This window comes from Poecilia formosa, unplaced genomic scaffold, assembly GCF_000485575.1.
Source record: "Poecilia formosa unplaced genomic scaffold, Poecilia_formosa-5.1.2 Scaffold431, whole genome shotgun sequence".
Lineage (NCBI taxonomy): Eukaryota > Metazoa > Chordata > Actinopteri > Cyprinodontiformes > Poeciliidae > Poecilia > Poecilia formosa.
In genome coordinates, this window is record NW_006800370.1 from 301,119 (window position 1) to 315,517 (window position 14,399).

A 14,399-nucleotide genomic window follows, 5' to 3' on the forward strand; every position below is an offset into this window, starting at 1 on the left:
CGCCATGTTGTAGTTCTGACATACTTCTCTCCCTATGCATTGCTATGGCAGGCCCCAATAAAAGACTCTTTTTGGGTGAGACATTCTAACTGTTAAGAAACAGAGTAAAAACGTTTAAAAGAGGAAGTATAAACAGATGTTCGCGGAGGAGCGGAAAAAGACAGGAGAAGTGAAAGTGGGTAAAGTATTAGGTGTTTTCCAAAGGCTGAGAGGTCACGTAGGAACCACCCATGTGGACAGTTGAGTTGTCACGTGTGCCATCCACATACACATACGTGTAAACAAAAGATATATGAAACTCTAAGAAGGGGAAGCAAAGGGTTCTTTGTTCCTGGTGTCGGAGTGGAGCTAACATGACGCAGTAGGACTAACAGCAAAGGACGGCGCCCTGGAATCCACGGACAGGCTAAAGGCTCCGCACCACCTGAAAGGGACAAGACCCGTGTACCCACAGTTCTGGGTTTCCTGAATTCGACCGCTGCCTTGCTCTCTGCCTTAAAGACCCCAACTCTGCTGCAATGGACTTGGTGAATGGACAAAGGTCACTGATTGACTGGGATCTAAGAGTCTGAAGGATATAAAGAACCGGATTTACTTTGTTCCATTTTAAGGGGATTTTCGTCTCATCAGGACAAGATTCTGACCAAGAACGTCAAAATTTATGTTGCCAAGGGACATTACATCTACTGGGTATGAGTCTGACTGCTCCCCAAAGCCTCTTAGAAAATCCAGTGATAGGATAAGGAAGGGATAGATAATATGGTTGTAATCTGATATCTAAAAATTGTTAATTGTAATTGGTAAATCTTTTGAAATAAGCTGCTGTCACTTAACCCTGCTAAAGCTACTAATAAAAAAATATATATATATAAAATTTTGTTGACGATTGTGGACATTGAAATTAATTCTGAGTCTGGAATTACTACTGTTGCTTCTGATTATTATAAAGTCTATGTGCATGGTTCTAGGAAAATGGTGGCTCCATAGGTTTCTTTGGCGATGAGTAAATAATCACCCTGGGGTTCAAGCCGAGCCAATAAAATTGATCTAGTCTGCAACAAGTGCTCGTTATTATAAGGGAGAGAGCTGCCATTAACAAAAGTGATTATTGAGGTTAGGTAACCGTGAGAGAAAATACTTTTTCGATCATTTCTTTTTTTTAAATAAATATAAATGTTAACCCATATCTACAGCAGGGATCTTCGTTTTTCTGCCTTGGACTCCCAAACTGATTTAGAGACAGCGCAATTTGCAATTGTAAATATTTTTAGTCTAAAAAAGCTAGTAGGGTTATAGGAACATTGGTAGAAAGGTTGTTGTTGATGATGTTGCTCTTTTGAACTTTGCAAAAACAATTTGCTCCATGTCAACAAACCTACAGGGGTCCTACTTTTATACTCATAAGAAGTGAGCCATCTTCCAAGAGAAATGACTGAAACACTGTGATGTGATTAATGTGGCTGATATTTAGATGTATTCTCTTACCTAAAATCTTAACTTTAGTGATTTTGACAAATATTTCTACAACTCAACCAAATCAGTATCTGTTGGCATTCTTCCTCTCTCTTTGGTCTGTTGAAATCTTAGACGCACAGCAGGTTAAAAAGAAGTATACACCTTGGAATGTAGGCATGTTAGTTATGGCATTTGGGATCCAACGAATAACATTTTCCAATTACACAAGCATAGGCAAGTGGGCATTTGACAGAAGAGATGAACTGTGAGATGCCTGAAGCACTTCCAAGGAAACGATCATAACTCAACACCGCAGAGAAAACTCTCATGAAAAGTGTTCGTTGTAAACTTGCACCCGCATGCATAGCTCACCTATTACCGAGTGAGTGAGTAAGTGAACCCAACCAGAGAAAGGTGTTTTGAGTGTCTTTTACAGATTCAAAACATGTATGTGGTAGCTGTAACACAGTAATGCAACTTTTTGTGTCTTGAAGATTAAAAAAAAATCATTAAACTTCACAGGTTGTGATTTGATTATCATTGGTTATCGGTGTCGAAAGAGGACCTCTTATTGTTATTTAAGTGCAGAATGTACAGTTTTCAATGTACGTTCTGCAGTGATTTACTATTAATTATTATTAATCATCAATAATTATCACTGTTAATTGTGTATGGTTGTGTAGCCGTGCACCCGTGTGCATGTAAGCAGATAAAATGAATATAACAAGAATGCAGAGTCATATATCCATAACAAAAACATTCTGATTTTTTTCTCTTCTGCTTTTCTGTTTTTTCTTACTTGGCCATGAGACAATTTGCAATGTTTTGACATGATGCTTTCTGAAGTCGCTTTCCTCACAACACTCACCCAACTTGTTCCCCCAGTCAGAACAACACATACCTGAGAGCAGTGATGGGAGGAGTAAGAGGTGTGTGGGCTGTAGAAATAAACCAAATAGTAGAGAATGATGGGGTAAAGTATCATTATTAGATGGAGCATTTAATATAAATTAGTAAATTAGTGCAGAATCTATCATATTAGGAAATCATATTACTCATAAGACTTAAAAAGAATACTGAAAGTTACTTTTTTTTATTTATTTATTTTTTAAATTTGGTACCCCATGGACTGTTGGGGCCCTTAGCATTTGCTTTTGCCCTATGCCTACCTATGCCACTGGCCAGCCCTGAGCAAAAAACGGGGCAAGATAAGAAAAAAAAAGAAGTAATTTCCTGATATAAAAGATTCTGTATGTATTTAGCTGCATGACAATTAATGCTAAATATCACGTCTAATAATAATAATAATAACAATAATAATAATAATAATAATAATATCTTGCCTTATTCCCCCCTATTTCTCTATTATTTGGTGTATTCCTGCATCCCACACATCACTCCATCTCCCTCCCCTCACTGTTCTCAGGTATAACTTACACTCTGGGAGGACAAGTTTTATCAGGCAAGTGGCTTCAGAAAGCATCGCGTCAAAACTTCCCACAATGTCTGATGCCCAAGGAGGAACAAAGAAAATCGGAAGAAAGAAAGAAAAAAACAAAGGTACAGTAAAACTAATCTGACAATGTGATGGAACTGCCTGTTGCCTTAGGTTGTTTTTGTTTGTTTTTTTGGAGGGGGAGGGGGAATTAGAGTAGGGATAATTCAGCTCTAGTGGCCTTTATCTGAGAGTAAATTGACAGGATGTAAGAGAGGGGAACGACATGCATCAAAGGTCAACAGGCTGGGACCTAAACCTATGATGGCCTGTGAAGAAGGGTTGTGCGCTCATCTCCCACACCATCATGCACAATGCTTTGAAGGTTGTTTTGTTGAATCCATTTATTTATGTATTTATTTTTTCAAACTGAGCTGAAAACTGAAATACATTTACAGTGTTTTCTGTACAGCAGAAAATGCTGTAAATGTAAACCAAAATAAAATCAATTAGAAAATAATAAATTAAGAAAATAATATCTGTTACACAAAAATGATGCAATATTGACTCTCATTCCCATCGGCCTGGGATCTCCTCCATCCAAGCTGGTAAATAACACAAACATGGCGCCTTTTAAATGCCAATTAAAAATTTGCAGTCGGTCAAGGAGTGTGAAAGAGGTGCTTCAGTGGTTTCATACTTATCTATGTAGTTTCTAATACTTAGGAACAGGTGATTTCTGTTTAGATAGTGAGAAAATTTGACTTTGGACTGGTTTAATGACACTTATTTTGGATAACGGAGGGTAATATGTGTCAAACTAATGAGAAATTGTTCACATATTTGCAAGAGGTTTCTTTTACTCTGCTGAGAAAGTGATGATGAAAACTGAGTAAATCCCAGTTTCTTCAAGCAATGAAGAATGACTGTAGGTTTGTAAAAACAAGTCAGTTGTGCAAATTCATTACTGTTGCCATCCCTCTCCAAGAGACCAATAAGGTGAATTCTGGCACTGGGTGAAACACAAAACCAGTAATCTAAACAATTGATAGTGAGCAGAAAAAATAAAGTTTATTTTACATTGATAGGTAAAATCTCAATCACAGGAGGCAGATGACACAGGAAAAAGCTTCAGGGTCTCCAAGGCCAAAACAAACAAAAATACCCCTTTTAACAATAACATAAAACAATCACTTTCTAAAGGAGAACTGAAAGAAAATAAAATCCTGAACTCCCTGGCTAACCACAAAACAGGAGAAAACTGTTTACAACAAAAATGGCAGAGAACCCCAACCAGCTTCCACTGTGAACAGAAACACACTACTTTAGTTAGACACTTAATTATTCACAAAATGCTCACAGCAAGATCATTTAAGTCCCCACAAACAGTCAGCTCACAGACAAGATCACTTCAGATCAAGGCCCAGGGAGAAAAGGGATCTGACATCTCCAGCATGAAGCTCTTTATGGGGTGGCTGATGAGCTCCAACACATTTCAGCTGTGGCAGCCAGGTTGAGATGAAACACAAAGGAAGAGAGCTCTCTCATGAAGAGAGCCCCTAGAGATCAGTGACCGTAACAATTACATAAGTACAGATTAATGTCAACTTAGAATCATGACTATATTCCTATATAAGACTACTCATGACAAAACCAGGCACAAGTCTTCCCTGGGGCACTTTGAGTTTTTAGAGAATCGAAAAGTGTGGATTCTAATGATGTGAAATACCCAGAAATGAAAACTTTTGTGTGCACTCTGCAAGCAAGATCAGCAAGAAAACAGTCCTAAAACTTTCAGAAAGTTGTCCTGAAGCCTGATTATACCTTACTGTGATAAAGGCTGTTCTATTACATCCCTTTCCTGTAGCCCCACCACCAGCATTGTGTGTCGACATGTATGACTGGAAAGTCAATTCAAGTTCATTTGTATATCACATTTCGGCAACAAGGAAGTTCAAAGAGCTTTACATTATAACACATAGTATAGTCACTAATCATGAAACAAGCAGTAGATTTTACATTTTGTAAAATTCTAGCATCCAAATCGTCGAACAAATGCACATCAAATATGTTGATAAATGTTCCAGGTATTATGAACCAAAGGCAGCGTTAAACAGGTGGGTTTTTAGCCTTGATTTAAAGGAACTATTTCTGCTTTCTTGGTGTTTTCTGAAAATTTGTTTCAGATTTGTGGTGCATAGAAACTGAATGCTGCTTTTCCATGTGTAGTTCTGGGGATGCAGAGTAGCCTAGAACCAGAAGACCAGAGAGGTCTGGAAGGTTTATACATTAACAGATCTTTAGTCTATTTTGCTGCTAAGCCGTTTTATAAACTAAAAACAGTATTTTAAAGTCAATTCTGTGAGCTATAGGGAGCCAGTGTAGGGACCTTAGAACTGGGGTGATGTGCTCTATCTTCCTGGTTTTAGTGAGAACACAAGCAGCAGCGTTCTGTATCACATTATGCTATATGTGGAGAAACATTGTGGTCCTAGGAACAAGCAACTTGTTTTTTGGAACAGATTCTAAGCGACTTGTTCCTGGTTTGCTTTGGTGTGTCACAGATACTATTAAAATTTCACTGTGATAATTTCAATCTGATATTAATTGAATTTCAGCAAATCCATTGTGTATTTTACTTGTACAGTACAGTAAACATTCTAACGCATCTCATGTTTTTTACTTTATTTCTGGAATCATGCTTCTCTTTTTCTTTTCAGATGTATTAATACCTTTAAATGAAACCCCAGGTCCTTCTGCAACATCACTGAGCTCTCCTTCTGCCTCCAACCTACAAGTTCAGAGCAATCCGGTGTGAATATTTTCAATAGTTTCAGTTAATAGGTAATTTGTGGTTTGGTTGACATTTATTTTTCGAAACCAAAAAAAAAAAAAAATTGTTGAGTTTATCTATATATAAAATGGAGGGTTGATTGGGAGACCTGCAGGAGTTCAGAGCCGCTACATAAAATCTCGCCCAGGTTGATAGGGTCAGCCCTGCAGTAACTACTGAAATTGGGTTGAGAACTATCCAAAACATTATTGAACAGTTCTCAACCCTAGAGAACTGTCTTGGGTTCTCTTGGGTCAATAAGAGATCCTCCTTCTTTGAGGACGAAAGACCTCAAAGGCTAGTCTTTTATCGTCTTTCACGATGAAAGAAAGATCTGATGATATAATGATGATATCTGATAATATCCTTTGAGGATTGGTGATCAAGCTAGTTTTTTTGGCACTTCATGCTTTATATTGTTTCTAGGGCTGTTTACATGTAACTCTGAAGAAACTCATTTTTATTTAGGGAAATGCATATACATGCCAAAGCTTTCAAAAATTCATTTGTGTGAAAACATTTAAAAAAAATGATGCATATGTTTTCTTTCACTTTAAAGTTATTCACTACTTTCTGTTTTCACAAAAAACAAACTATAAATTCATTGAAACTTGTAGTTGTAATATAACTCTGTGAAAAAGGGGACATTGGATGCTTTTCCAACAAAACAGTCTGAAAAAAACCTTTTCATTGTTGTTATTATTCACAGTCTATATTGTATATTCCTTTCAACAGACGAGATGAGATTAATTCATGGTCGTTTCATACTCTGGCAATCAAAACAGCATCTAAACATTTGTCTATTACCTCTTCTTTCCAGCAAATTTCCACGTGGATCAAGAACAACATAACAAAAAAGGAATGCTGCAGGTAGGATGATTTGCCACTCTTTAAGTTGTGCTTTTAGTTTCTGCACAAATATTTCACAAATATTGAGAGGAAACTTCACTGACTGCTGTTATTTCTCATTTTGAGTCTACTGTGTTTCCAGTTAAAGTCCTCTGAAACACCAGCATCTACAGAACTGTCGTGTTTTGTGTTGTCAAAAAAGCAACTAAAACGTATCTATTTGTTTAAAATATGTGATGAATTCTAACAATGTTCAGTTCTGGCAATCTTTTAAGCTTACAGCCAAACTCCATTAACTTCTTAGATGTTAATTTACCTGCTTGAACATGTAGTGGTGAGAAGTAAGATCAGTCCAACAGTCTGAAATGCAAAGGCAAATCAGGGTAATAAAGGATTGGTATCCTTTCCCATAAAAGATGGTATGATAACATCCTTCTCGTAGTGCATAACCTACATGTCTAAACTTCTTCTACCAACATAAGCATGTGAAATTATGCAATTTGTATTTTATTTTACAGTAATAAGGAAGGATGTTGTAGTGGATACTCGGAGCTTGACTCCACTGATAAAGTCAGCAAGCCAGAGGACTTCAAAAAGCGTACCTGTAACGAAGACAAACATGTCCACGAGGTGTCAACAGATGCTTTTGGAGTCATCAAATTTGGTGGTCAAAAGAGTAGCAAGGTAAGTCATTCTATTTCATATTAAGCACTAAGGTAATATTATTGTTATTATTATGTCACAATACACAGCATGAATGATAACACCTCTGCAACATTTGTCTGACCCATTGCTTATTTGGTCCTGTTGTTTTCATCCAAAAAGAGCAACTTCTCTTCATTCCCAAGTACAATGAAATAGTGTTCCTTTATCTTCTAAGCATTTTGTGTATGTGTCTGGTATATTAATATTATACCAATTTAAATTGGTATAATTTAAATCGGTATAATAATTTTGTTATACCGATTTATAACAAAAATCGGTATAGCAGGTTTGATGGTAGCCATTTGGAGGCCATCGGGTTCTTGATCACCTCCAAGATTTGTGCCTCAAGACAATCCTGTCTCTGAGGTCCTGAGACCTTAGAGACAGACCTCTGAGGTCTGTCTCTAAGCTTGATTTAATCAAATGCTTAAATCAAGCATTTGATTTAATGCTTGGGGTGTTTGACCTCTGACCTGCGCTGTCAAATGTGGGGCTTTTTATAGACGTGTGTGCCTTTCTAAATCAAGTTCAATCAACTGAATTTACCACAGGTGGACTCCGTTTAAGCTGTCGAAACATTTCAAGTACTACTAGTGGGAGCAGCTTAATTTTAAGCTTCATGGCAAAGGCCATAAAATACTTACACAAAAGTGATTTATTGGTTTTGTTTTAATTATATTTACAAGAAACCTAAAAACTTTGTTACATTGTCATAATGGGGTATTTATATGTAGAATATGAAGGAAAAATATTAATTTAATATGATTTGTCATAAGGCCGTAGTATAACATGATATGGAAAAAGTGAATACTTTCCAGATGCACTGTATGTAAATACACATTTCTGTTTTTTCTTTGTCAAAGAAATTTATAGAAAAACTATTATTTTCCTGCCACTTCACAATTACAAGCTACTTTGTGTCTGCATACTGCATAAAACTCCAATAAGATTATTATTATTATTATTTTCTTTTTGGAAAACCTCATTGGGTATAAGTACTTTCACAAGACACTGTAAATGTATACCTGTGCATTCTGATGTCACTTCTTGTTTGCTCATTACCAGTATGTACGAGTATTCACAGACACCAAACCTGAAGTGCTCTACGAGTTACTGACAAAACAGTGGAAACTTCCACGTCCCAATCTGGTCATTTCTGTGACTGGAGGAGCCAAGAACTTCTATTTGAAGTCCCACCTAAAGAAGGTTTTTCACAGAGGACTTATCAAAGTTGCTCAGACTACAGGTGAGACAGACAGAAAAATAAAGATAAGTGTGATTAATATCAGCCAGAAACACACACAGTGATACTTCATCACCTGTAGGTGCGTGGATCATCACCGGCGGTACCAACGCTGGTGTGATGATGCATGTGGGACAGGCTGTGAGGGACTGTGCCCTGAATAACACTATGAAGCGGAAAATAGTGGCTATTGGAGTGGCACCATGGCGAGTAATTCACAACAAGGATAAATTAGTAAATGAAGAAGTAAGTTGAACACTTGAGCTTCACATTATTCCTGTGAATAGATTTGTATGTTTCCTTCATACTTTTCATTGTGTTTGGCTGCAGGGTTGCTTCCCGGCTCAATATGTGATTGACACACAAGGTCAGGGTAATATGGCCTGTCTTGATAACAATCATTCCCACTTCCTGCTGGTTGATGATGGGACCAATGACAAAGACGCCTATGGTGCAGAGATCCCGCTGCGCACGGAACTAGAGCAATACATCTCAGACCAAGCTCTTGGAACTGAAGGTTTAAAGGAGATTAATAATAATAATAATAATAATAATAATAATAATAATAATAATAATAATAATAAAGTATGTACAATTACAGAAAGGCAGGAAAATTACCATGTTTTGCATTGGTCGTCTTGGCTTCCTCAGGCTTTGATCCCTAATTATTAATAACTGTAAAAAATAATTGTTTTCATTGTTTACCCTCCAGCGACTACAATAAAAACCCTAGTGGTTTGTGTGGTGTTGGACGGAGGAGGAGGTACGCTCAAAGTGAGTCAACAGATTCCAAAATCTTCTTTGAATCTTTGAGTTTCTAGTGAACTGAGCTCTCATCTTTGTCTCCTGTCAGACCATCTACAATGCCATTGAAAAAGGCACACCGTGCGTGATCCTGCAGGGCTCTGGGAGGATAGCAGATGTTATCGCTCAAGTGTCTGGACTCCCAATCAATAGTATCACCACCACTCTCATCAAGGAGCTGACTAAGAAGTATTTTGGAGAAGAGTACAAACACATCAAAGACGACCAGATCGAAGCATGGAAAAATATGGTTAGTGAAGTGATGATGTTCCAGTCCGTGATATGTGGTGGTACACTGTGGTGGTTTTGTTATGGGTCATACTGTTTGGCGTTATTTGGGCTAAAACCATCTCACTATTGGCCTCTTTGGTCAAATGGTTCTTATGCAGTTGAATTTTCCTAATTGGCTGCAGAGGCATGTCTTGGTACAACTTTGTCCCTTCAGGTATAAAATAACTAACTAACTAGCCAAACCTGCCTTTGCGGGGTAACCCACAAATATGTGTCTTATACATTTGTCTGCTCTGTTTCCAGATTCAGAAGATAGTCGAGAAGTCTGATTTACTGACAATATTCAGAGCAAAGAAAGATGATCAGGGGGTTTTGGATGTGGCAATCCTTGATGCTCTTTTGAAAGGTAACTACTGTGAATTACAAATGTATTTAAAATATTATGCTACAACTGCAGACCACAGTGTATTTTATTGTTATTTGGAATGCAATCGAAACATGATTTTTACATTATATTTTCAAATATAAATCTGAAAAGTGTGGAACATATTCTTATTACCTCAAAAATAAAACTCACTGCTATCAACTGATTTTTTAAGTCATCCAATTTTTAGAACCATATATGTGGTTATAACCTCGGCATAAATCCAGCTGCGAAGGCTTCAAGTGTTAATCAGAGAACAATAGAGATATATGTACCATTTCACTCTTTCATCTTTTTCTGTACTTCTGAGCTCCTGCCCTTTCTAACGAAACAAATTTTTTTTCACAAGTAAAAGATTTAACTTGGTATCTTTACCCAAATTGGATGTTTTTTTTAATTTGCCTCTGTGTCTCATTTCCTGTCTCATGCATGGCATTGTCTTCAAATTTCTGTGAAACAAAGCTCAGACCATAATAGCGGTCTGTGAGACCCCATTGATTTTAACGTGTTCTAGTTTTTTTTTTTTTTACATTATCCAACCCGATTGTTCATCAGATCAGTTTCCAAAATGGATCTGCTGTATTTTGGACTTAATGCATATTGCTTAGGAGAAGCTCCATGCACTAAAACAGTGAGTCTACATCACTGAACCCTGTTAATGCTCATATTATGATGATTCCACTGTTTGAAATGCTTAGTCTCAAGTTTCCATTAATACATTTTCTTCTGTGTTTATATATCGTTGGATAATTGTTCTGCTTACTGAGCTACTTGAGGACATCTACACCAACTTTTGTCTATGGGATTTCAGTTTTTCTCAGCCAAAACAATTTTAGTACTTTGTGTTCTTAAACTTGTTATTTTCCTGAAGTAAAAGCTGATAAGTGTGTGTTCTGTAGATATCCTGAAGACATTTAGCAGTAAGTGTGTATTTTAGCTTTCAAGACTGCTGAATCACAAGAAGATAAGTCCTGGAAGAAGCATCTGGAGCTGGCTATCACCTGGAACAGAGTCGATTCAGCTGAGACTAAGATTTTCACTGAGGAAAGGATGTGGAAGGTCAGTTTGTTTCAGAGCACTGTGGATTATAAAATCTTACTTAATTTCTTTTTTTTTTTTTTAATGTGTGATTTAAGTAGTAGCACATAGAAACATTCACAGATCGACACTAGGTGGTGCTAGAGCACCTGCTCTCTTTCGACTGGACAAAAAAGTGCCTTTCTGTCATGGTTTTATTTACAGTATTTATATTTTCATTTTATTTCTGAATTTAAAAGCCTCTACTGGCTACCAGTGCCCCATAGTTTTGTAATGTTGCCCCCTCCCCTCCACACACTCACCTAAACCTGTTCTTCTGTGCTGAGGCGTTCCTAGCCTGTTTGGCTCACTGCCTTGGGCAAATCTCCCAGTTATTAAGTTATTAAGTTATTAAGTTTTAAAGTGTCATTATGAAATAAATCAGCCATGGGGAAAAACACCATTATGATAAAAACTTCACTTTGTACAAAGGACAATTTAAATAAAAACTGCTGGAATTAATTAAAAATGATTCAACAAATGCTATCACTAAAAAAAAAAAAAAAAAATCACAGTTAAATAAGTTATTTTATCAAGCACAGTATTAAAAGAGAATGAAACATATTTCACAACGATAAGCTTGTCAGATTACATATGCATCTGTTCCTGTAGATACTTTTTCCAACTGGTTGGTTTTCCACCAAGCTAACAAGATTCTCTTTTTTCTTTCTTTAGTCCAGTGACCTCCACGATTTCATGCGTTTAGCCCTGGTTTGCAATAAGCCTGATTTTGTCAGTCTGCTCCTGGAGAACGGTTTGTGTCTGGAGGACTTTCTGCAAGACAACACCCTCTGTGATCTCTACAAAAACTTGCCCAACTGTTTTTTTTTGTACAAGCTGGTCAAGAAGATGAAATTTACCAGCAGCAGCAGCACCAGGAGGAAGGCACTGGACATGAATGGTCTTGATCAAGCACGAAAAGAAGTCTCCCTGGAACACGTCTCTAATGAAGTGCGCCACCTGCTGGGAAAATTCACAAAGCACATCTATCCATCTTCCAAGAGTGGAGGACGTAATACGTGCAGAGAGGACATGCCATATGTGAGTATGTTTTATTATGAACTTTAAGTGGGTGGAAACAAAATCCTACAATAAGAAGTAATTGACTTTCATTAAATGACTCAAATATACAGGCATCTCTGTTGTTAATACCTTGTATGATGTTTTTTTCAGAAAAAAACATCACTTGGTCTCCTGTAACATTTCAGGCATTAATGCTACTGCCTGAAATGCAGTCATTTCTTATGCTCACAGCTTTTCTACAGATTAAATTAGATGTAACGATCAGGATGAGTTTTTTTCTCATTTGATGCTTAACTCAAAAACTGCAACTATAATCAAATAAAAAAACTAAACTAAACATACAATCAATTCTGATTCTGATTACCCAGAATAGCCCGCCATTAAGAGAAACATGGACGCCAAGAGAGTTGGTTCAGCATGTGGTCCAGGTGCCACACATGGTAACTGTTTTTTTTTTTTGTTTTTTTTGTGTGTAATTTCTTAATATTTCTGAGAAGGCCTTTATGTTGATAAATATATCTAGGCAGTGCAACTTAATATATTTCATACATTTCTGACACTAGAGATTAGATGTGAATCAGTGCTAGTGAACATTTAAGTAAAACTGTGCTTCTTTGTGTAGTTTTCACAGTGTCTAGGAAATTTATTCATTATTTCATCAACATATTGTTTATTTGACTTTCATGAGATCACTGACTCTGCAATGTTTTCCAGAGTATATCTCACCAGTTAACCCAAAAATCCAATCCCTCACTTTTTATAAGGAAAATAAACCTGAAACTCAGAGGGACGATGAAGCCGAGAGGGAAGATGAAGCCAAGAGGGAAGATGAAGCCAAGAGGCTTGCAGGCAGAGACCTTTTCCTTTGGGCAGTTGTCCAGAACAACAAGGAGCTTTCTAAAATCGCCTGGGATCAGGTGATTAAAAACTCCTGCACATGTTTAAAGAAAGTGTCTTCAAAATGGTTAATGCATGTAACTCTGCATTTCTGTTTGTGCTCAGTGTGGAGACTGCATATCTGCTGCTCTGGCTGCCAGTAAGATCCTGAAGAAAATGGCTGAGGAGTCAATTGATGCAGACGAGCCTCAGGAAATGCTGGAGCTCGCCAGTCACTTTGAAGATCGTGCGATTGGTATGAGACAGAGGTAAAGAGAACATTTACAGACCTAGCTGGGATTTATTGACCTGCCTGTGTGTCCTTAGGTGTGTTCAGCAAGTGCTACAAGAATGATGAGGAGCGCGCCCAGAAGCTGCTGGTTCGAATCTCAAGCCTTTGGGGCGAGACGACGTGCCTGAGACTGGCACTGGAGGCCAATAATAAAAAATTTGTGGCTGAGTTAGGTGTTCAGGTGAAGCAGATTTTTATTTAGATTTTATAATTCAGGGCATATTAAGCAGACATTTCAAACAAAAGGAAGTTCATTTTCTTTACATATATAATAATCTGAAAAGCACTTGCATTTGAATGCAACCCACTGTATACAAATCCATTCTAATGACCCTAGATAAAATCCAGTCTAAATAATTTTCTTTAAGAGTCACCTAATTAGTAAACAGAGTCAACCTGTGTGTAATCTGAACACTGGAAACTAACGGCAGAAGGTATTCTTGTGACACCAATACTTAACCTTCTTGCCTATGTGCAAATTTGCATGTGTTTAAACTAACACTGCACCTCACCCTGAATTCGTCATTCTGACATAGAAACACAGTGATGAAAATAATGGGGAGATGGATAGAACATAATTCAGGGATATCTCTGTAAAAGTCCTGATACTGGGGTGGAGGTTCTCCTGTACGGAGCCCCTATAGAGACACTGAAGGAAAAGAAAAACGTTTCTGTGCACAGGAAAGTTTTTTTTTCTTCCCTTCAAATAACGTAAGGCCCCATAAATCTACCAGTAAGACAACTTTGTATCTACATATCTTAAGAAATAGTTTGTGGCTATAATGTGAAACATCATGAACAGTAGCCCACAAAGTGGTGTTCAAAAGTCTTGTTATCCCTCATTTCTGTTTGCTCCAGTCTTTAAGATCATTTTTAGAGAGTCAAAGACAGTGTTGTCATCTTACACCCATATATAACAAACTTTTTGATAAGACTCTTGTGCTTTAGGATCTTCTTACTCTTCTTACTTACCATCTGCCATTAGGACATGCAATTATTGAAAACAAAGAAATACATTGAGGTTTTTTGACTGTCTTGTTACAAAGTGAGAAAAAGGGCAAAGAAATTGCTTTAACATGGGACTGCATAGTGCATGAACATCATGGATACAGACCCAAACAGTGATGTTGAACAGTCTGCCTTCTTATATCC

General features: G+C 37.3%; 1 protein-coding gene across 1 annotated transcript in view; it reads left to right on the plus strand.

Annotated features, from left to right (window-relative positions):
• The first annotated feature begins 318 nt into the window (after nt 1-318).
• The window catches only part of LOC103155498 (transient receptor potential cation channel subfamily M member 2-like), a 41,946-nt gene continuing 27,865 nt past the window's right edge, over nt 319-14,399 (plus strand). The window contains exons 1-17 of the mRNA XM_016663596.1: nt 319-690; nt 2,882-3,015; nt 5,611-5,702; nt 6,544-6,593; nt 7,091-7,256; nt 8,343-8,523; nt 8,603-8,766; nt 8,851-9,037; nt 9,233-9,294; nt 9,374-9,574; nt 9,859-9,961; nt 10,917-11,038; nt 11,732-12,097; nt 12,448-12,519; nt 12,844-12,996; nt 13,082-13,211; nt 13,283-13,433. Coding sequence (XP_016519082.1) covers nt 662-690; nt 2,882-3,015; nt 5,611-5,702; nt 6,544-6,593; nt 7,091-7,256; nt 8,343-8,523; nt 8,603-8,766; nt 8,851-9,037; nt 9,233-9,294; nt 9,374-9,574; nt 9,859-9,961; nt 10,917-11,038; nt 11,732-12,097; nt 12,448-12,519; nt 12,844-12,996; nt 13,082-13,211; nt 13,283-13,433 — 2,363 coding nt within the window. The 5' untranslated portion in view covers nt 319-661. The remainder of the gene's footprint in view (nt 691-2,881; nt 3,016-5,610; nt 5,703-6,543; nt 6,594-7,090; nt 7,257-8,342; nt 8,524-8,602; nt 8,767-8,850; nt 9,038-9,232; nt 9,295-9,373; nt 9,575-9,858; nt 9,962-10,916; nt 11,039-11,731; nt 12,098-12,447; nt 12,520-12,843; nt 12,997-13,081; nt 13,212-13,282; nt 13,434-14,399) is intronic.